The sequence below is a fragment of the Aquarana catesbeiana genome, linkage group LG11 (assembly GCF_042186555.1).
Source record: "Aquarana catesbeiana isolate 2022-GZ linkage group LG11, ASM4218655v1, whole genome shotgun sequence".
NCBI classification, from domain to species: Eukaryota; Metazoa; Chordata; class Amphibia; order Anura; family Ranidae; genus Aquarana; species Aquarana catesbeiana.
Genome location: NC_133334.1, coordinates 50,282,813 through 50,306,916, shown reverse-complemented (window position 1 = coordinate 50,306,916; position 24,104 = coordinate 50,282,813). Strand labels below are relative to the sequence as shown.

Here is a 24,104-nt window from a genome sequence, read left to right as displayed (position 1 = left end):
AACGCACCGCTGAACCCTGTACTCTGTGCATAGCGCACCGCTGAACCCTGTACAAGGTAAGTAGAGCATCCCTGAACTCCGTATATAACACACTCCTGGTATTTATTGCCTATTTAAAATTCTCCCACTGTGAAATTTGGCAACACCCACTGTATGATGCAGTTTGGAGAGAAAAAAAGCCCTGGATAAGTTTATATAGTCTTACAGATGCAACTGGCCCTTTAAGGGCAACCATAATGCTGAGGTGGCCTGCAATGAAAATGAGTTTGACACCCCTGATTTATAGCATTCCGTCAAGTTGTCTAACATTGCATTAGTACAGGTGTGTACCCATCTATGAAATCTTGGGCTTACATTACAGAAAAGGTTTAAAACTCTGAACTGTGTTCACCTTTTGATCATCAACCCACCATCCAATCAGATTGCCTCATCTTTTAGAAGGTTGAGGGGGTGCTCTCCAATCACAACAGAGGATAAGGAGTTTGATTAAAGTACAGACAGGCACTTTGGAGTGCCTACAGTTAGGGGTTTCTGAGTTTTAATCAGCAGTGTCTGCCAGGTTTGCTTTAAACCTCAATAGTTTTTTTTTAGCTACACAAACTTTTACACCAGGATACAGATGAAAAAACATGTTTTATAGAGACAAGTTTTATACATGGCATTCAACCTCCACTTCCTCTACCACAGTGCTGAATCCCAGTGCCTGAGGAACCAGTATTATTCCAGGGCCATGCTCCCTCTGCAGGATTCCACCATGGTGATTGGGGCCTGCAGAGACTTCTAACATTTCAGAGTTCAGTGGAAGAAGCAGTGCTGAGGTATTGTGGGAATGACCTGCTTCAGAGCTCTCTGCAAAGTCTGTAATCAGTATCCTGTTTGAGTTCTCAGCAGATCCCTCTGGCTCAACTAACTGCAGCAATACTAGCGTGTGCTCCGCCACTGACTCTGTAGCAGAATCCTCTTTCAGTTCGTGATCTCTGTGGCTATGCAAATGGCGCTTCAAACTGTGCTGCAGATTATAGCCCATGCCACATAGGTGGCAGCGAAATGGTTTTTCCTCCAGGTGGGATTTGAGGTGGCGCCGAAGCTTCGTAGCAATGGGGTAGGATTTTCCGCAATACTGGCATATGAATGGGCGGTCGCCTGCATGAAGGCGCTCATGGGCACGCAAGGTATGGGGGTCTTTTAATGCCTTGCCGCAGACAGTACACAAGTGCATTTCTCCTGTATGCAGGATCAAGTGCCGCTTTAGCTCAGGCTGCTGGGGAAACGAATCTCCACAGAACTGGCACTTGTAGGGCTTTTCACCAGTATGAAGGCGCTGGTGAATCCGCAAGTTCCCCTTGTGGCGGAAGGTACTGCCGCAGTCTGGACACGTATAAGGTTTTTCCCCTGTGTGTACGAGCATGTGATTGCGCAATGAGCAACTGTTGGCGAGCTGCTTGTTGCACACTGTGCAAAGGAGAGGAGTTTTAGCGTCATCGGTCCTTGGTGTGCAATAATTCTTACGGTGGATACGTAAAGTAGGACGGCGGGCAAAGCTTTTACCGCAGTCCTCACAGCGGTAGGGCCTTTGCCCTGTATGGAGCACAGCATGCTCTTTCAGGTCACGTTGTGTGCCATATGCTTTATCACAGAGTGTGCATTTAAAAGGACGGAGACCCTGGTGACCTAAAAGGTGGGCTTTAAAGCTCTCCTCTGAGCAGTAGGCTTTACCACACTCTGTACACAGGAATGGCTTGTGGCCACTGTGGATAAAACTGTGTCGTCGTAGATGGCCTATCTGGCTGAAGCTTTTATTGCAGTCTGGACAATGGAACTTGCGTTCTGATGGTGCCTTTAGTTTTGTGCTCTTACTAATACTCTCCTTTTTTACATCTTTAGAATTGTCATCTTCTTCATCTCCTTCTAATCTGGAGATCTTAGCTGGGTTATCGCTGCTTTTTACTGGAGTAGGGGAGCACTTCCGCTTCACTGCCTTACCTGTTGTTGTCATCTTTGGTTTGTCAACATCTACATTTGATTTGTTTTCTCTTAGTTTGCTCTTCCCTCTCTCAGTTGTCTTCTTTTTACTTTCTGTATTCCTGGTCTTGCTCTCTCTTCCAGAACCTTTGTTGGACCTGGACAAAAGGATACTAGAATCCTGACATTTTGTCCCATCCTGGCTGCAGTTCACATGTTTGTTATCATTCACTGCCTCTTCTTTCATATCATCTGAGTGAGCCACATCAGCCGATTCTACAAGGAAGGATAATTACCAATTACACCAATGTTAATGCGCTTACATACATAGTTCAAAGCTGTTTCTGAATATATTTTTTCACTTTCTTAATGAGCAAAGCATTCTGGGAAAGTAATATAAATAATGGAGGAACTCTGTATGTTCTCAAAATAGGAATCATTTAAAGCTGGCATCCTCAATCCCTGGCACATGTAATCGGGTGGGCACATGATACCTTTTGTGCTGGCAACAACTGAAATCTCCCCTAATGCAAATTACAAAGCCTAATCCACCCACTTCAAGCCCACCAGTCGCTGAGGATGTCAGTATAATGCTAGCACCCCTAAATTGGTAGCTTGCATTTCTGAAAGTACAGGGTTTGGGGTTAATCTAAGGCAGGGGTAGGAAACCTCGACCCTTCTGCTGTGGTGAAACTACAAATCCCATCATGTCTTTGCTTCTAGGAGTCATGCCTGTGATTGTCAGGGTCTTGCAATGTCTCATGGGACTTGTAGTTTCAAAACAGCTGGAGGGCCGAGGTTGCCTACAACCCATCTAAGGTCTCATTCAGACAGGCAATTATTCCTGTCCTCTGTGCAGAGCCGCTGGCAGATGCATGTGAATCCACTTCGGAGCTTCTTGCAGGCATCCCAGAGAAGTGGATCTAACATGCATGCAGGAGTGGGTGCATGGATCCAAATGCACAGTGTCTGAGTTTGGATCCATTGCACCCGCTCCTGCCCGCATGTCAAACTTTGACATGTGATTGTATCTGTGCAGACGCTGTGTGTGCATCCACCTCAATGGGCTGCCTGCATGCAGCTCCAAGGTAGATGCATATTCAGTTGCCAGCAGCTCTGCACAGAGGATGGGACTAATTGTCCATCTGAATGAGCCCTAAAGGTGCATGCACCGGGGCTAATCTGAGATTTGAAGGCGCAGGAACTGGAACAGATTTGAGGTTTAAAGTGCAGGAATTGGGACCCACTGTATAGTCTGCTATAAATCAACGTAGACAACCCAGATAAGGCAACGTTGATAATAGAGCCATTGTTAAATGGCCTTGAGATAGTAAGAGGTTAATTGTTCATACCTATGCTATATGTTAGATGGACTATAAAAACTGTACACTGTATTGTAATAATGCCAAGGTCTTAATATGTACTGTCAAAAAAACTGAATAAAATCATTGAAAGTAAAGTGCAGGAATTGGGGCTGATCTGCGGTTTGAAGTGCAAAATTGGAGCTGATCTGAAGTTGTGTGCACACTGATAAATCAATTTTTGCCCGAATAGTTGTACTGCTAATGCCAGGTTAAACTCACTAAATAATATATAATAACAGGTTAGAACTGCATATATCCATAGTCAAGCCTGTATTTATGTACTTTTTGGTCACCTTCCAATCTTACCCGTTATGCTATGTAAATCATAATTTTCCATACATTTTATTACGTATATTGTATGTCAAACTGAAATTTTTTTGTAATGGGGCAAACTCTCCAATAGAAACACAGACAGAAATAAAAAATGCTTTTCTGTAGTAGAATAGGGGAAGGGTAAAATCCTTTGTCAGGTTTATATCTGTTTTCCTGTAGCTTTTAACTCACTTCCTGTAGTGAAACGGTTATCAGCAGGACAGGAACTGAGGGAAAATCCCTCTAAAAAAGCTTGGATAGCAGTAAAAACCAGGCAGGAGTTCTAGTCTTTCCCAACTGGCCAGATGCACATCCAGGACCACTGGAATATGATTTGTATGGCTCTGTCCACTGTTCTGAAAAGAGGAATAATCCTCTTATTTTTGGGGATATGTAATGAAATGAGACATGTGCATACCTTCTGTTCGAAGAAGGCTTTACTGTGCTACACACGGATTAGAGTGAGGGATTTTTGATTGCTTTAGTCCCTTCTCCCCAAGCTTGTATGGTAACACTGTTTCAGGTTAAAACCTCATTCACACAGGCATACATATTTGCACATCCGCAAGAAGGTCCATCTTCACCTGCTTTAGATGCACACGTGTTTAATGCATCCACCTGTAGGCAGTTTTGTTTGTGACTATAAAGGTCCCTTTCATATGGGCTCCTCCATTTTTTTGCGGGATCACTTGCTCAGCGGGGGATCGCTCTGCTGAGCAGGCGGATGACAGGTCTGTGTCTGTTTACTGAGCAGAGTGGAGACGGACCCAGTCCTGCTCTCCTCTATGGGGAGATCGGATCAAAAACGGACCGCCTGTCCGTTTTCATCCGATCCACCAGATGGATAGAAAATAGGACAACCATCCGTCTGGATTTTGCGGACAGGATCGGATCGCATAATGGCAGATGTCAGCAGACATGTGTCCGCTGACATCCGCCGCTCCATAGGGGTGAATGGAGGGTCCGATCAAGTCCGCCAGAAAAACCGACAGGCTGTGTGAAAGGGCCCTAAGACATAGTGGCTGCATAGACACACCCGCTGGTTCAATTTGACAGCTATGTGGGTGTGCAGCCCCAAATACACTATCTGCATTCAGTGCACTGCACTTGCTTGGCTGTCAAATTGTGTCCAGCGGCTGTATCCGGAACACTTATGCATCTCACATGGGTGAAGATGGCCCTTCAAACAAGTGTATGGATAGGTATGCCTGTGTGCATGAGCCCTTAATGTAACAGACAACTGTATGCAAGCCAACTTAATGTTACTAAAAATCCTTTCTTTGCCAGATAGCAGTACTCACTTACTCATCTTATAATTGGATCACTGCCTCCCCAAAGTCTGATCAAAATCAATTAACAGCAGAATGATGCATGGAATATGTTGTATTTAACAAAACATACCTGTTATCAGGATGTAATGTTTGTTAACCCAGTACTGCGCCTAATCACATAATTACAGTAAAAAACAGACTTGGCTTGAAGGATTTCAAAAAGTGATTTAGAATACTCTATGTCAATGCCTACAGAGTGAGTAAGGATCATATTTTAAAGTGTAGGATCAGCCTTACAAAGACTGTAACTGACATGATTATTGTCCTAGTGTATCTGTAGGTTTACCCCTTTCATGCAGAATTCATATTTCCCGTAAGAAAGGACTGGCTGACCGATTGGAAGTCCCACTTATGAGTATTCCATCTTACAAACCACCTGTACATTATCCACTAGCTACCATCCTCTCGTATATATACTTGGTATGTAATGATTTGTCTATACCACCTTCCACCTAATGGTACTATAAGGGCACATGCCCCAAGCAGGACGATCGATTAGATAATAATATAGTTATGTCTTTTGTACCAGGCTGTCTCTATATTTATAAAAATTGTTCTTGATGGTCACTTTGTACCCGCTCATGTTGCCTTGTCATGTTATTATTTCATGATGCATGCCACTAAATAGAGAGCCTTGTCGTTATAGCACTAAATAGAGAATTAAAAAAAAAAAAAAAAAGGACTAGCTTTATGATAATGTTTAATGTTATTTTAAAGCTATTCTTTAAGTAATGGCCATATATATATCCGTTGAAAATAGAATCGATTTGTATTAAGATATACTCTGTGATATGCATGCAACTAAATTGTTTTTGTTTATACGTATAAAAATTGCTGAAATAAAATATAGAATTAAAAAAAAAATTAAATAAAGCTATTCTTGCTTTCAAAATTTTACCAGTGCTGCTCAGACTACCTCATGTACTGTGGAGGGTTAAGATTATTGTATCTTGGCTGAATTTGCAGCAGAGTTGTCAGCCTTTCTCTGCTCTGTCTCTTTATAGCAGTAAATAATGAAATCAGCACTTTGTCACTGGAAAGGTGCTGTCTGTCGGGGGCAAGTGCTAACAAAACCTACAGGGTTACTTCTCTTCCAGCCTCATACTGGGACATAGAAGCACTGCTAGACCCTGCCCACCATTCTACCAGGTAGAAGGACTTGTGAGTCCTCTGAGGGAAAGAGGAATAACTAAAGGAAATGGCATATAAAGAAAAAAAAAAGTGCCTCTTTGTGCTTCAGTAAATGCAAGCGTTATAAAAAAATAAATAAAATTAAAATCATATAAAGTGACAGTGATGATTATCCATTTACCTGTGTAACTGATTACCCATAACTAAGTGATAAGGTGAGACAATATATACTCTGGAGACTTGAATACACACCTGTATCCTTGGTCTTTACTGCACTACTCTGCTCGAGTGCGGTCCCGTCAGTGGCAGTACTTGAGTCTGCATTAAGTGACAGTTTGGCTCCTTCTGGCTCTGGAGCAAGTGGTGAAAATGCTTCAGCTTCTGGTGTCACTGGCTCTGTCCTCTCAATCTCTGGGGTCCCTAAAGAAGAAGATCCCTTTGGATGTGGCGTTACAACCAGTTCTTCAGGCTGTGGGGATAATGGAGATTTTGTACTGACTGATATTTCTTTGGCAGGCTTTGTTAGTTCATCACCTCCAGTCTCCATCGGTGACTTGACAGAATCTTTGGGAATGGAATCACTAGATGCAGTTTTGGTGGATGGAATAGGTTCTCTTTTTGTTTCATTAATATGTTCAGTTTCTTCAGTGCAATTGCCATTATCCTCTTGTAGAATTAACAATTCGGAACCTGGCTGAATTGGTGAGATGACCTGAAGATGCAGACTTCCACTGAGATTGCATATTCTCACATTCACATGTTTTGGGCTACTTCTCGCAAACCTGAAAAAACATTATAGCCTGCAGTCAAAAAACCCGGAAACCATCTGCTCTTTTTAATAAACTGTACACATGTTGTTCTTAGGTCTACTAATTCAGCAAGCTTACAGAAAATAACACATTCACAAAGGAGGATATGATATGCAGTTATCTGGAGTTAAACTAGAGAGGTACACAATATTACCAAAAGTATTGGGACGTCTGCCTTTACACGCACATGAACTTTAATGGCATCCCAGTCTAATGCCCTGTACACACGGTCGGATTTTTCGATGGAAAATGTGTGATAGGACCTTGTTGTCGGAAATTCCGACCGTGTGTAGGCTCCATCACACATTTTCCATCGGATTTTCCGACACACAAAGTTTGAGAGCAGGCTATAAAATTTTCCGACAACAAAATCCGTTGTCGGAAATTCCGATTGTGTGTACACAAATCCAACGCACAAAGAGCCACGCATGCTCAGAATAAATTAAGAGATGAAAGTTAGTGGCTACTGCCCCGTTTATAGTCCCGACGTACGTGTTTTACGTCACCGCGTTCAGAACGATCTGATTTTCCGACAACTTTGTGTGACCGTGTGTATGCAAGACAAGTTTGAGCCAACATCCGTCGGAAAAAATCCATGGATTTTGTTGCCGGTATGTCTGATCAATGTCCGACCGTGTGTACAGGGCATAAGTCTGTAGGGTTCAATATTGAGTTGGCCCACCCTTTGCAGCAATAACAGCTTCAACTCTTCTGGGAAGGTTGTCCACAAGGTTTAGGAGTGTGTCTATGGGAAAGTTTGACCATTCTTCCAGAAGTGCATTTGTGAGGTCAGGCACTGATGTGGACGAGAAGGCCTGGCTTGCAGTCTCTGCTCTAATTCATCCCAAAGGTGTTCTATTGGGTTGAGGTCAGGACTCTCTCATTCATTTTTTTTTTTTATGGACCTTGCTTTGTGCACTGATGCGCAGTCATGTTGGAACAGGAAGGGGCCATCCTCAAACTGTTCCCACAAAGTTGGTAGCATGAAATTGTCCAAAATGTCTTGGTATGCTGACACTTTAAGAGTTCCCTTCACTGGAACTAAGGGGCCAAACCCAACCCCTGAAGAACAACCCCACACCATAATCCCTCCTCCACCAAATGATTTGGACCAGTGCACAAAGCAAGGTCCATTAAGACATGGATGAGCGAGTTTGGGGTGGAGGAACTTTACTGGCCTGCACAGAGTCCTGACCTCAACCCGACAGAACACCTTTGGGATGAATTAGAGCGGAGACTGTGAGCCAGGCCTTCTCGTCCACATCAGTGCCTGACCTCAAACATGCGCTTCTGGAAGAATGGTCAAACATTCCCATAGACACACTCCTAAACCTTGTGGACAGCCTTCCCAGAAGAGTTGAAGCTGTTATAGCAGCAAAGGGTGGGCCAACTCAATATTGAACCCTACAGACTAAGACTGGGGGGGGGGCATTAAAGTTCATGTGCGTGTAAAGGCAGACGTCCCAATACTTTGGGTAATATAGTGTATACTATGAATACTACTTTTTGGGCTAGTGTATTGACATCACACTGGCTTGTTTAAAAGTGGAAATTTCAGAAAATAAAAAAAGGGCACGTCAATAGCAGCAACCTGACATTTTATTTATTTTTGAGTCTCCCCTGTAACATAGTTTGATTACTTGTTGATCCTGTCAGTAGTAGTGTATAACAGACCAAGCTCTCCAACAAAATTCAAGAGGTTGGGAAAAACCATATCTCCGGTAAGAGTGACAAGTCAGCCCTTATTTATATGGGATAATTCTTTTTTACGAAAGATAAAACAAATTGTTGCTGTAACTACTTAAAGAGGAGCTCCAGCCTCCCCCCAAAAATATAAAAGTCAGCAACTGCAAATACTATAGCTGCTGACTTTTAATATAGGACACTTACCTGTCCAAGGATCCAGGGTTGTCCTCACCCAAGCCGATTCTTCAATCGGCTTCGGGGTCCAAGCACCACCATCTTGACTAAGAGAAACCAGCAGTGAAGCAGTGAAGCCTTCACAGCCACAACTGTGTGGCTTCACAGCGGGTTTCCCACTGCGCATGCATGAGCCGCGCTGCGCCTTGTGAATGGCCCCACAGCCTTCAGGGACCTGTGGTGTGTCCCAGAAAACTGCAGGGGAAAGAGGGGGCCGCCACAGCGATCTGACTGTAAGTGGGAGCAGGTACCTGTGAAAACCAGGTACCCACTCCCCCCCAAAAAGTGCTAAATATGGCAGAGGAAGGGGGAGGATGTAAAAAAACTTCCTCTTTTGGGTAAAGTTCTGCTTTAACATGTGTTAGTTGGAGTTGGGCTTTAAATGGTTTGTCTCTCATTTAAAGTGCATTTGAAATTACGTGTTGATCTAGGACTGCTCTCCCGACGGTTATAACACTGCTGTGCAGGTTCACATCCAACTACAGGAATTTGAAAAATAAAGAAACTACTGGCAGGATCTATAGGTAATAAATTCATGTTAACATTTTATGTTACTGCAAATGATGAACTACATTATATACTGTATGTCAGTTTTCATTTTGCCAACCGACTCTGTATAGGAATTTTACAGCTTTCCATCCAGGCCACATATAACTTGATTAAAAACATCAAACACATGAGAGAATGATGAGGAAAAAAATGGTTTACATTTCTCAATGAAACATTCTGCCATCTGATTATTTTAACATAGCTGGACATTCAAATATAGCAATCAAGGAAAACAAATAAAAGTAATAAAGAATTAAACAGGAAAGCTCAACCCACACACATCTTTGATGTTTAGCTTTCCTGTTTAGCTTTTACTTTAATGTTGTTCTTGATGCTTTGGAATCAAACACGCTTTTAGCTACAATTGTTTATTTCCAATATTTTTACCATTTACCTTCGTAATATGAATAATTTTTATTTAAAAAAAGGGCCTGTGCAAAAAAAAAAAAACTGCTGATACCCGCATTTCCGGCAGGAACTGACCTGGATCTTTGATTCGCTGAAGATATATAGCAGCCAAAGCCTCAGATCCAGGCTTGTCTGATGCCTGGTCTCCCCTCCTCCCTCCATTAAGAAGTGGAAAGCAAGAACCTCTGTTAGTTGTTGTTTGTTTTCTTGTTGCAGATTTTCCCTCACTTCCTGTCTGTCAAAAGGTTGTCCCCAGAACATAAACTGAAGGGAAATCTCTCCATGGCTCCTTTCAAATGGGCGCTGCCACCTATCCTGCATGCAGGCTGCCTTTGTTTTTGTGCCTGCATTCGACCAGCGTGCATGCTGGCAGGCTACAGAGTTATATGCAGACACAGCACCCACACAAGCACAGCCGCATGTCAAAATTTGACAGCTGCACAGACCCAAACACACACCACCTGTGTTTGGGTCCCTGCAGTTGCTTCTAAACTGCTGTCATAGTTTGACATGCGATTGTGTCCTTAGGGCTGCCTGCTTCTGTATCAAATTTTATAGGCTAATAGCACACAGCTTGGGACGGATGCAGGTGCAATAACAAGGACAGGCTGCATGCAGAACAGGGGCCAGCACCCATCTAAATGAAGCATTATGGACCCCCAGACAGCAGTATACCTGACAGGTATTCTAACCTCTAAAAATCCTAAAACGGTTTGGTTTTAGATACACTTTAATGAATTCATGTCACAAATTATATGTTTTCAATGAGACATTTTAATATATGAATTATCTCCTACTACTTATTGATATCGTATAAATTATAGGTTAAATTGATAGTTTTTTTTTTTTAATGTATAATCTTTGGTGATGTTGGTGCAGTTGGTACTAGAAAAACTACAAATTAAAGCCCTGAGGAAGAAAAAGCAGTCCTCCAAATTGCATTGCCTCCATTTGAACTGTCAATAAATAAACACTTTATATTGTCAGAAGAAGGATCAGCGTTTTCTTACCCTTTTTTATATAGGCACTGACCTTTCTACTAGAGTGAAGTGTTTGTAATCTTGTACTTTTACTCATCAAAACACGAATGGTCCCTATACCTTTGCATGTCTAAGACCCCTTTCACACTGGGGCGCTTTTCAGGCGTTTTAGCGTTAAAAATAGTACCTGTAAAGTGCCTCACATGCCTCCCCAGTGTGAAAGCCTGAGTGCTTTCGCACTGGAGCGGTGCGCTTGCAGGACGGGAAAAAAAATCCTGCAAGCAGCATGTTTGGGGCGGTGCGGGAGCAGTGTATACACTGCTCCCAAAACGCTCTGCCCATTAAAATGAATAGGCAGCGCTGCCGAAGCACCTGCAAAGCACTTCGGCAGCTCTGCAACAAGGGCGATTTTAACCCTTTCCTCGGCCACTAGCGGGGGTTAAAAGCGCCCTCCTAGTGGACGAAAAGCGCCGCTATAACAGCGGTAAAGTGCCGCTAAAACTAGCGTCGCTTTACCGCTAATGCCAGCACCCCCCAGTGTGAAAGGGGTCTAATATGAAGCTGGTTACAATAACCTTACTAAAATAAAGCCTTTTTTTTTTCCTCAAGTTTTTGAAAGCAAGTTGTTCTCTGCCACCCTTTTTGCTACTCTCCATTGGTACCCTCTGCGTCGAAAAATATCATTACCCAAGTTTTTTTTACTTTATTTTCATTCACAAATCCTTTAGAAATGCAGTAGATCACTAAATAAAATGAAAATATATTTTAAATTTACAAACGTTGATGTATATTTACTGGTCTTTTACGCATACATACCTCACCCATTTAAGTACAGTTTCTGGTAGCAATGAAGTTTGGTTTTCCTGTAAGGATATAAAATGATAATAATTTAGAGAAACAAATACAGAACATAAACTGACAGATATAACACATACACACAACTCACCTGATTATCCAATAAGCCATCTCCAGTTTCATGAATGTGCGGAGGAAGGAATGAGCCAGCGGGCAAATGATCCCCAACACACCACAAGCCCAGGCCCTCCCCCTGCGACAAAGAGGGGCCAAGGGCCAGTCCACGGGGTAAGCTGCATAAAGCCTGCCAGACAGCATCCTCTGTGCACTGCACAGGCTGAAAGGAGACTGATGAATTCATACAACCTGCATGGACAGAAAGCGGAAGATGGTGTAAACAATAATCACAACCATGGCAGTAATACATGCTACCCTTGGTGGCTGATCTGTTTGTGCTTTTCCAACAATCATACCTAAACAGGCCTAGTCATTAAAGGTACACTTCAGCCAAGGCCAAAAATGAAAGTGTATATAAAGTTTGTTTTTTTTTGGAAGGATTGGAGCCTCTGCCATGTTTTTATTGCTATGTCCCTGATGGGGAGATTAGCTTCTCAGTTTGCCCTGTGTGGTGTTTGGGTGATTATGTTTACGTTGTAGGTGCTTTTCAAATGAGTTGTGCCAGTTCAAACTGTATTTCAGGGCATGGCAGTCCACTTTTATTGAATTAAACGGAAAGTTCACATAAACATCAATTGCCCGTGCAGGGGTTCTTCCACATTAACATGAATAGTCAACTGAAAATACTCTGTCCCTGGCTCCCTTGTCAGGAGCACCGCTGCTCTTCTTACCAGTCCCTCTGAGGCTAGGTTCATATTTACGTGGCCATGCAGGCACGATAGCCCATTGCTTTGAATGGGCTGCTGTGCCCCATGAAACACAGGAAAGAAGTCTCTGCACTACTTTAAAAATCACAGCCCACATGGGAACCGCGAGTACAGTGCGGGCGGCGTGTCATTAGGATTAATGGCACCGGCCAGTGAGTCCTGCGTTTCGCTGTGCAGGTGGTTGCAGCTGCGGGAATTTGTGTGGGTCTTGCAGCGGCACCACCCACACAGGTGTGAACCTAGCCTAACTTTATTGCCCAGCTCTCCTGACTCTCTCGCCTCACTCAGCCTTTAGTCACAGCGCCCTGTTGTGCTGCCCACTCCTGGCCTCTGGGTAGGGGTTCTCCTCAGGCCCTGATAGGAACCCACCTGACTTCTGGGAAAAGACTTTCCGTCTCCTGGCTGGGGCACCTCTGACTCCTGGGTGAGACTTTCTGTCTCTTGACTCCTGGCTACAGCAACTGTGACTCCTGAGTGAGAACTCCTGTCTCCAATATGGGAGCCGTCTCTAAACTGGGAGCCCTAAACTATCCTTAGACTTAAACATCCAGTAAAATCCAGACACAGGATTGAAGCGTACCACACAAGACACTTGGGAACATTCAAGCTCCAGGTCCCAATCCAGGTTTACAGAATCCAAAAAAGCCAAAAACACAGCTTTCTCTGCTCAGAAACAATAGCCTTGTGCGAACCTCACATTATAGAGGAAGTAAACCCTGATGGGTTTTACTTCCTCTTTTTTCCTCTGCAGAGTAAAAGCATAATGGGCTAGTATGCATTGCAAACTAGCCCATCATGTGCCACTTACCTGCAAACGAAACCCGCGTTGTCCCAGTGGTGGCCGCATCCATCTTCGCCCCTCTTCCTTCCGGGGCCGCAGACTCCGGCTAGGTGACTGGCCGGAGGCGCCTGACATCACTCCCGTGCGGGAGCCCTCAGTCACGACACTTGCAAGTGAAGAAACGGCATGGAGGTCCGTTTCTTCATGGTGCATGTGCTGATGACGTCGGCACAAGCGTATATGGTAAAAATCTCCTAAACCGTGCAGGTTTAGGAGATATTTACAGTACCTACAGGTAAGTCTTATTATAGGCTTACCTGTAGGCACAAATGGTGTAACAGGGTTTACAACCACTTTAAGCCTTAAAGGATAAAATAATTTAGCAGGTAAAAAAAATGTGCATTTTTTTTTTTGGAGTCTGTAAAGCATTGCACCAGCGTACAGCAGATCACTGATGCCATGGTCTCTTACAAATCTGTCAGAGTATTTATATGTTCATACATCCCGTACAGACAAGCAGATACATTGACAGAAGGAATCAGTGAACTACTTTGACGCTCCACAACGCCGTGGTAGTTCATTGACAACTACAAGCCAACAGCTGCAAAGGATGTCGGCACTTGTAGTTCATTCACACAGCTCTGAATTATGCAGCTGCGTGGGCAGAGCCCTGCTGAATTAAAAAAGTGACAGCTAGTACAGGGAACTTCTCATCATACTGCTGTTACAGGGAGGGGAGGGGGGGATTAGACAGCGGCTGCAGCATTGGGAACCATGTTACATGTTCCACCCTGAAAATGGGTGGAACATGTAACATGTTCCCAAAGATGAACTTATCCTTTAAAGGGGATGTAAAGTCAGAAGGTTTTTTTATCTTAATGCATTCTCTGCATTAAGATAAAAAGCCTTCTGTGTGCAGTAGCCCCCTCGGCCCCCCTAAAACTTACCGGAGCCCCATCTCTGTCCAGCAATGTCTACGAGTGTCTCGGCCATCCGGGACGCTCCCTCCTGTTTGGCTGAGACACAGCAGCATGACCATTGGCTCCTGCTGCTGTCAATCAAAGTCAGTTAGCCAATCAGGAGAGAGAGGGGCGGGGCCAGACCACAGCTCAGTGTCTCGGTGGATACATGGAGCTGCAGTTCGGCTCAGGTGCCCTAATAGGAAGTTGCTTGCTGTGGGGGCACTTAACAGGAGGGAGGGGCCAGGAGCACAGAAGAGGGACCTGGGAAGAGGAGGATCTGGCCTGCTCTGTGCAAATCCACTGCAACAGAGCAGGTAAGTTTAACATGCTTGTTATTTATTTATTTATTTTTTAAATAAAAAAACAAAACTTTACAATCACTTTAATGCAAACCCTGTGTCATTTTCTTCTACATTTTCACAGTGGCAGTGCCTTGCACTATCACACCCGTTAATCACTGGGCTTGAAAGGGAAAGAAAATCCCCCCCAAAAAAAGAGATATTTCATTATACATAGGAAACATAAATGGACACAATTAAAAACATGTATAGGAAGTCCCCGAGTTAAGAACACAATAGGGACTGTAGGTTTGTTTGTAAGTTGAAGTTGTTCGTAAGTCGCAACACTGCATTTGTAAGTGTAACTTCCGATCAGAACACTGCATTTGTAAGTGTAACTTCCGATCAGAACACTGCATTCGTAAGTGTAACGTCCATCTGTGCATGGATGTTCCGGGCGCTTGTTATGTTATCTTGTATATGTTATCTGGGGCTCTTCTGGCCATGCAGTATGGGATGTGTCCGGAGGTATCCAGGACCAGCATGGAGCACAAGTGGCCGGCATTTGAGGCCGTTCGTAAGTAGGAGTCGTTCGTAACTCGGGTGTTTGTAACTCGGGGACTGCCTGTATTTACATCTTTACAAAGTTCGGCCCACCATATTTTCAAATAGTTGTTATGTAGTAACGGATAACAGATTTTTTATAATTTGTTGTGGTCCAATTTGTCTATAAAATCCTTTCCAAGGGGTTCGTTCTTGTTTTCAAATTAGAGTGTACGGATGTGGCAATGGGGTGATTTCAGTACTTATACTGTCATTAGAACAGTAGTAGAGAGGGAATCTTCCAAGAGAACCCACTCAGGTATTTGGTATTTATGGTTATTTGATATTATGGAGACTATAACAAGAGCAGTGAGAACTTTTAAAGGTGAGGAAGCAGAAGAGGAGGAAGAAGAGTGCCTGAAACTAAAGCAGAGAGATCATCGTTGGAGCTCCTGCTGAGAGACAGCAGATAAGTCAACCCAGCAGATTCCCCTATTATCAAAATTTCACATGTGGCCGCACTGATTCTTTAGGACTTGTTCACATCAACACTGTGTACTACAGCAAGGCTGCTGTTGTGTGATGTGAAGGCAGCAGTGCCGATGCGCTGTAAACAGTGAATTGCACTGCAACCTTTTTTAGTTCCAAGTTTATTGCAATGTTTGCATGCTGTACGTTTTTTTCAGTGCACACCAATGCAATGTTGTGGTGTGAACTGCAATGATAGGGAACAAGGTTTTTAACCTTGTCTATGCATTGGGATTACATAGGGCAAGGCTACCCAATGCAGTCCAAAGCATCTGGTGTGAACAAGTCCTCAATCAAGATTTAGGCTCACATTTTTCTATAAAGTTATGCTAGTATTCTGGCTGGGATGACTGACTGAATAAATAAAACTAATAGGAAAGCTGAAATGCTCACCCTTCCTGGAGAAAAGCTGCTTCAGGTTTCTTCCAGTGCTGCTCAAAAGACAAAAAGCTTAGGCATTCGTCAATTTCTTCTCTGCTACAGGAAATAATTAAGTTCAAACTGGCTGATCTTCAGCTTCGGATTATGGAGAGCAGAACCTGGCAGCCTGGAGCAGCATTTTCTCCAGGATATAAAACTTTAAGCCCTTCTATTACTCTTTAACTATCCCCTCCATGGTGTTAGTAGAATTTTAAACCTGGACTTCAGGCAAACAAATAAATTCTCACTGTTGGAATACATACAGTATACAAAAACTCCGGACTACCCTAATGATCAATGAAAAGATGACCAATATCCTCCATAATTCCCACCCTAAATTCCTCAAAATGCCCGTGGTGATCATACGCGCTTCTGACCCTGCACCCAACTAGCCTGGGTAATCCTGGCTAATTCTCTATGCTCTTCAGCCTGCAGGAACTTTCTTTTCTAGACCTGTCTCTTACCTGCTTCTTCGTTCTATTGACCCCCCCCCCCCCCATCTACTGTTTTTTTTTTTTTTTACTAACGTTTTCTTTGTTTCATATTCCTGCTTTGAAGGGAGAAGAAACCAAGACATCGTTCCCTCTGTACAGAGCCCAGTGTTGATTATCAACACAGAGCTCCTGACTGTGATTGGTCACAGCCGATCTACAGGTCCCAGCCATGAATCATTGGCTGAGACAAGCTGACAAACTCTCGCTGTGTGCAATCACAGCAGGTGTCGGCAGGAGGGGGGTCATGCACGCCCTAAACCTGGAAACAGATAGAGACATACCAGTACTCCCCTGTCTGCAGTACATTGCAGTCCGTAAGTGATTAAATATTCAGTATCTAGCTGTTGTCTGTTTGTTGAAGGATATATAAAATAGTTCAATCAGAAAACCTCATGGGCTGGAGGCTGACCCTATTTTTCGGGATTGAAATGCATGCTAACCCAAAACAATAAACTTCTCTTATTTGCTCCCTTTTGGTCTGTTAAATAAACCAATGGAATCATTTTGTTATTTTTGTGAAATAAGTGCCAAAAGACCCTGTTGATCATGTCATAAATTCAGAGCTGCCCTGTGTTATCTCAAGGAGAGTAATTAGCCCTCCTAGTTCTTACTGTGGACTACAAAATGATTAAACTTTATGCAGGAAAAGTTCAGAGTGAAAGTGGTTCAGCAGTTTAACAAAAGAAATTGGGCAAGGCTGACATCACTCAAAAAAAAAATTCTGTTTTGTCCACCGACAGCAGCACTTCTATGAACTTTTTTGATTTTTTTTCTTTACTGGAGGAACTTTTCTCTATTGATGGATTTGAACTAAATACATATACAGTGAGGGAAAAAAAGTATTTGATCCCCTGCTGATTTTGTATGTTTGCCCACTGACAAAGAAATTATCAGTCTATAATTTTAATGATAGGTTTATTTTCACAGTGAGAGACAGAATAACAAAAATATCCAGAAAAACGCATTTCAAAAAAGTTATAAATTGATTTGCATTTTAATGAGTGAAATAAGTATTTGACCCCTTCGCAAAACATGACTTAGTACTTGGGGGCAAAACCCTTGTGAGCAATCAGAGGTCAGACCTTTCTAGTAGTTGGCCATCAGGTTTGCACACATCTCAGGAGGGATTTTGTTCTACTCCTCTTTGCAGATCCTTTACAAGTCATTAAGGTTTCAAGGCTGACATTTGGTAACTCGAACCTTCAGCTCCCTCCACATATTTTCTATGGGATTAAGGTCTGGAGACTGGCTAGGCCACTCCAGGACCTTAATGTGCTTCTTCTCGAGCCACTCCTTTGTTGCCTTAGCCCTGTGTTGTGGGTCATTGTCATGCTGGAATACTCATCTATGACCCGTTTTCAATGCCCTGGCTGAGGAAAGGAGGTTCTCACCCAAGATTTGACAGTACATGGCCCCGTCCATCGTCCCTTGGATGTGGTGAAGTTGTCCTGTCCCCTTAGCAGAAAAACCCCCCCCAAAGCATAATGTTTCCTCCTCTATGTTTGACGGTGGGGATGGTGTTCTTGAGGTCATAGGCAGCACTCCTCCTCCTCTTAAAAACACAGCGAGTTGAGTTGATGCCAAAGAGCTTGGTTTGGTCTCATCTGACCAAAACACTTTCACCCAGTTCTCCTCTGAATCATTCAGATCTTCATTAGCAAACTTCAGACGGGCCTGTACATGTGCTTTCTTGAGCAGCGGAACCTTGTGGGCACTGCAGGATTTCAGTCCTTCACGACGTAGTGTGTTACCAATTGTTTTCTTGGTGACTATGGTCCACTTGCCATGAGATCATTGACAAGATTCTCCCGTGTAGTTCTGGGATTATTACTCACCGTTCTCATGATCATTTAAACTCCGCGAGGTGAGACCTTCAATGGAGCCCCAGACCGAGAGAGATTGACAGTTATTTTGTTTCTCTTCCATTTGCAAATAATCGTACCAGCTGTTGTCACCCTCTCACCAAGCTGCTTGGCCATGCAGCCCATTCCAGCCTTGTGTAGGTTCACAATCTTATCACTGACATCCTTGGACAGCTCTTTGGTCTTGGCCATGGTGGAGAGATTAGAATCTGATTGATTGATTTAAAAATTCTTCTGTGGACAGGTGTCTTTTATACAGGTAACAAGCTGAGATTAGGACATTCCCTTTAAGAGAGTGCTCCTAATCTCAGCTTGTTACCTGTATAGAAGACAGCTGGGAGCCAGAAATTTTGCTGATTGATAATGGATCAAATACTTTTTTCACTCATTAAAACGCAAATCAATTTATAACTTTATTGAAATAAGATTAATTTTGATGTTTACTTTGAATAACAGCAATTCATGTGTACATTTATTTTTATTTGCACCCACATTATTGTTGATATCATTGGGTGAAGTGTTCTGTTTGGATTTGTTTATTTTCCGTGGAGCATGGTTGATGGGTTGTTTATTATTATTATCATTAAAGGGTTATTACAACTGCTGCTATTGTTTCTGATCTGTGGTGGGAGACTTTATATTTTTTAATAACCTTTAATTACTCTATTTAAAATAAAAAATAAAAAAGTGTTGCCTATATTCTACTTTAATAACATGCTATTACAATATGGTTTGTGGCGCAATTGCAAATTATTTTTTTTTCCATTTGCAATATTTTTCCCTGCGAAGGTAGACCTACCCTTTGAGTAGTGGATGTGTATAGATGATTTTTGGAGAAATATACAATTTAGTGTCACTGTAAAATGGAACTAAAGTAAAAAAAACTTACAGTGCCTCGAAAAAGTATTCATACCCCTTGAAATTTTCCACATTTTGTCATGTTACAACCAAAAACGTAAATGTATTTTATTGGGATTTTATGTTATAGACCAATACAAAGTGCCACATAATTGTGAAGTGGAAGGAAAATGATAAATGGTTTTCCATTTTTATTACAAATAAATATGTGAAAAGTGTGGCATGCATTTGTATTCAGCCCCCTGTACTCTGATACCCCTAACTAAAATCTAGTGGAACCAATTGCCTTCAGAAGTCACCTAATTAGTAAATAGAATCCACCTGTGTGTAATTTAATCTCCGTATAAATACAGCTGTTCTGTGAAGCAGCATCATGAAGGCCAAGGAACACACCAGACAGGTCAGGGATAAACTTGTGGAGAAGTTTAAAGTAGGGTTAGGTTATAAATAAAATATTCCAAACGTTAAACATTTCACGGAGCACTGTTCAATCCATCGTTCGAAAATGGAGAGTATGGCACAACTGCAAACCTACCAAGACATGGCCGTCCATCTAAACTGACAGGCCGGGCAAGGAGAACATTAATCAGAGAAGCAGCCAAGAGGTCCATGGTAACTCTGGAGGAGCTGCAGAGATCCACAGCTCAGGTGGGAGAATCTGTCCACAGGACAACTATTAGTCGTGCACTCCACAAATCTGGCCTTTCTGGAAGAGTGGCAAGAAGATTCATTGTTGAAAGAAAGCCATAAGAAGTCCTGTTTTTGAGAAATCATGTGGGGGACACAGAAAACATGCGGAAGAAGGAGCTCTGGTCAAATGAGACCAAAATCGAACTTTTTGGCCTAAAAGCAAAAGGCTATGTGTGGCGGAAAACTAACACTGCACATCACCCTGAACACACCATCCTCACTGTGAGACATGGTGGTGGCAGCATCATGTTGGGGGAATGCTTTTCTTCAGCATGGACAGGGAAGCTGGTCAGAGTTGATGGGAAGATGGATGGAGCCAAATACAGGGCAATCTTAGAAGAAAACCTGTTATGACCTGTACACACGGCCAGACTTGTGAACGGTCTAAACTCCATCGGCATTTCCGACTGAGAGATTTAGAACATGTTCTATATCTCAGTCCATTGGAAATGCCGACAGAAAAAGTACAATGGGGCATACACACGGTCGGAATGTCCGACCGAAGGCTCCCATTGGACTTTTTCTGTTGGGAAGTCCAGCCGTGTGTACGCGGCATTAGAGTCTGCAAAAGACTTGAGACTGGGGCAGAGGTTCAGCTTCCAAAAGGACAACAACTCCAAACATACAGCCAGAGCTACAATGGAATGGTTTAGATCAAAGCATATTCATGTGTTAGAATGGCTCAGTCAAAGTCCAGACCTAAATCCAACTGAGAATCTGTGGCAACATGTGTGCTGCCGAAAAATGTGTTAATTTTCGTTTCATTTGTTTTTTTCGGAAATTCGAAAAATAAGAAAGGAAAATGTGAAAATTCTACATAAGGAGATTCCGAAAAAACATAAATTCTAAATAACAACTAATAATAGCTAACCATTAAATTAGAGGTATTGGAATGTCCTTTGAAATTTGGCTGTTAGTGAACGTAATGAATACAAATTTATCTGAAGTTACGAATTATCCGAAATAAAGAATGTCGCATCTAAACAAATGGAATTGAACGAAATAATAAAAACGTATTATTATTTATTATTAGTCATGTTCAATTCGTTTATATACGGCATTCGTTATTACGGATAATTTGTAACTTCGGATAAATTCGCTCACAAACAGCCAAATTGCAAAGAAAATTCCAATACCTCTAATTTAATAGTTAGTTATTATTAGTTAATTTTTATATCAGATTTTCGGGTTTTTGGATTTTAATTCTTTTGAATTGTCGGATTTTCATTCTTATTTTTGGATTTCCGAATTTCTGAATATTCGGAAATATTTGTAAATTTCCGAATTAACGAATTTGTCTAAATTTGTTAAAAAACAAATTTGTAACTAAACTGTAATTGCAGTGAAAGGGGGTTCTACAAAGTATTGACTCAGAGGGGCTGAATACAAACGCACGCCACACTTTTCACATATTTATTTGTAAAAAATTTTGAAAATCAAATTATCATTGTCCTTCCACTTCACAGTTATGTGCCACTTTGTGTTGGTCTATCACATAACAAACGTTTACATTTTTGGTTGTAACATGACAAAATGTGGAAAACCTTAAGGGGTATGAATACTTTTTCAAGGCACTGTATCTTTGTTCCAATGGTCTGACTCCCATGAGGCCACTCACCAGCATCCTCTGGGTGCCGGTGTTTGTCAGATTCAGCGACCTGTCAGAATTTGTAATGGAAGTGACGTTCCATCGCCGCATCTTGCTACACCCTGCACGCGTCCACAGTAAGAAGGTGGGAAGCAGACATCTTGGTACACCCATTGGAGTCTGGCAATTCACACTTATTTTAACCACTAAACAGTGATTCTAAAGTGGCATTCAGTGTTTTTAAATCCTTCTGACTATTTTGATGTTGAATTGTAAAAGCAGCGGCACTCCTGCTGATCTCACAGGTTTGCTGATCTGACAGAACACCACTGATTTTACAATTCAACATCAAAACAGTCATACAGATTTCCAAATACTGTATTTCACTATATAAGCTCTGTTTGTTTAGTGGCAAAAATAAGTGTGAAATGCCAGACTCCAGTGGGTGTAACAAGATGTCCGCTTGCCACCTTCTCACTGTATCCTTACTGTGGAAGAGTGCAGGGTGTAGCAAGATGGCAGCGACGGAACTTCACTTCCATTGCAAGAATCGGATGGGTCGCCTAAACTGATGAAACACCAGCCTTCAGCCGTCTTGATTGGCTGGCATGAGATGATGTCACTCTTGCACATCTACAGGAGCGCAGTCAGCCTGGCACACCAGGAACAGAATGTAAACTGAGCTGCACATGCGCAGCTCACCGTACATTCTACAGAGGATTGAGAACAGGCAGGTCAGTGAATTTTTTGTCTGTCTCTTCTGCAATAAAGAGTCTGTTTTTTTCCCACTTTAATGCAAAAAGAAAAGACTGTCCCTCGCTTGTCACATTGAAGCTATTCAGAATAATAGAAGCTGCATGTAGTTAGGGCTGCAACTAACGATTATTTTCATAATCGATTAGTTGGCCGATTATTGTTTCGATTAATCGATTATTCGGTTAATAACCTTAAAAAAAAAGTGTGGTGTATAATTTACTTAATGTGTAAAGTTTTTTTAAAAAGGTAATTTATTCTTACATATCTCTATGCAGTGGTAAAAATAAATAACCAACTATATGGTTAGGGAGCAAAATATCGAATCCACTCTGAGAATAACAGACAGAAGAGATATACTGTACATACTATTAGAGGAGATATACTGTATATACTATTAGAAGAGATACACTGTATAAACTATTAGAGGGGATATACACTGTATATACTATTAGAGGATATATACTGTATATACTATTAAAGGGCGAATCTGGTAAATATCATCAGACCCAGTGATCACATTTTTTTATTAAAAACAAAAACACTGTCTTCCTTCAAAAATAATGTCATTTTAAGAATGTTTGTTCTTTCATTCAGCGAATGTACAAAGATTTTTGTCTGAATATTCTCGTCTGAAAATTGATTCATGTGGCCAGCATAAGGCTCAGTACACACCTATGCTGTTGGCTTTTGATCTGTTTCTGCAGTGCTTTTTGCTGTGGTTTTGATTTCTGCTCACGTGATTTTGCTGCGATTTGCATTTTTGCATTTTTTTGGCCAATTTTTTGTTGGGCAGAATAAAAAACACAAATTGCTGCAAAAACGCATTACATGCTTTTCTGCAGCTTTTACATTGAAGTATATTGAACCAAAAAAGCACCGTTTTGTGTGAACGTGTCTCATAGGAAAACATGTAAATGAACTGTAGTGCGTTTCTGCAAAAAGCACCAAAAAACACATAGATGTGAACCAGGTCTAAGACGTTTAGTAACTTAATGGGGTTAAAAAAACTAAAATTAGCCCTTTATAGTACAAAAAAAGCAGATAATCACTACTGTAAGGGGTTAATTTTTTTTAGTGTAGAACTGTGAAAGTAATATTTGCAGTAGCGATTATTTGTTCTTCTGTAAAGGGCTCATTTTAGGGTTTTGTTTAACCCCATTATGTTACTGGCCGATTAATCGATTATGAAAATAGTAATCGATTAATTTCATAATCGATTAGTTGTCGATTAATCGATTAGTTGTTTCAGCCCTACATGTAGTGTCCGCCCTATAACCATAGCTCCCAACTGTCCCTGATTTCAAGGGACTGTCCTTGATTTGGAGCAATGTCCCTCTGTCCTCCTCATTTGTCCCTCATTTTGGTCTGATCTATATAGATGTATATAAAATGCACTTTTTTTCTATCAAAAAGTGTTTTCCAGCACTAAACCTTTCATCTGATTTCTAAATTGCTGCATTTGTAAATTCCAAAAGCCAATATAAAGGAAAAGTAGTGGTAAAAAAAAAAAGCACTTGTGGGTTTAACCAATCTTGTATTTTGTAAAATTCTCCTTTAATGGGGCGTGGCAAGGGGTGTGTCCTATGCCTGCATACTTTTGCCGATAGGTGTCCCTCATTCCCATCTCAAAAAGTTGGGAGGTATGCTATAACCATTCTCCAAAGAAAGGCAAGGGAATCTGTGAATATTATTACTGGATATGTTGTGTGAAGGGAACCCATAATATATCAATACAATGTCCCAGATATGAATGTAAAAGTGGAGACAAACTTTAAATTCTAAAATGTAGCTGAAAAGCTGCTAGTCCCCCCCGTCTCCAGTCACTCCATGCCAACATACCTGTCAGCAGCCCCGCCACCGGAAGTAAACATTCGGCTTTTTTTAGCGCACCGGAAATGG

General features: G+C 42.0%; 1 protein-coding gene across 1 annotated transcript; it reads right to left on the bottom strand.

The window, feature by feature from the left end:
* Positions 1–614: 614 nt before the first annotated feature.
* Positions 615–24,104, bottom strand: ZNF408 (zinc finger protein 408). Its single transcript, XM_073604310.1, has 5 exons — positions 24,045–24,104; positions 11,713–11,927; positions 11,583–11,629; positions 6,353–6,882; positions 615–2,238 (listed from the first exon to the last, which is right to left on the bottom strand). The coding sequence occupies exons 2-5, from the start codon at positions 11,920–11,922 to the stop codon at positions 650–652; spliced, it is 2,376 nt and encodes a 791-aa protein (XP_073460411.1). The 5' UTR covers positions 11,923–11,927; positions 24,045–24,104; the 3' UTR covers positions 615–649.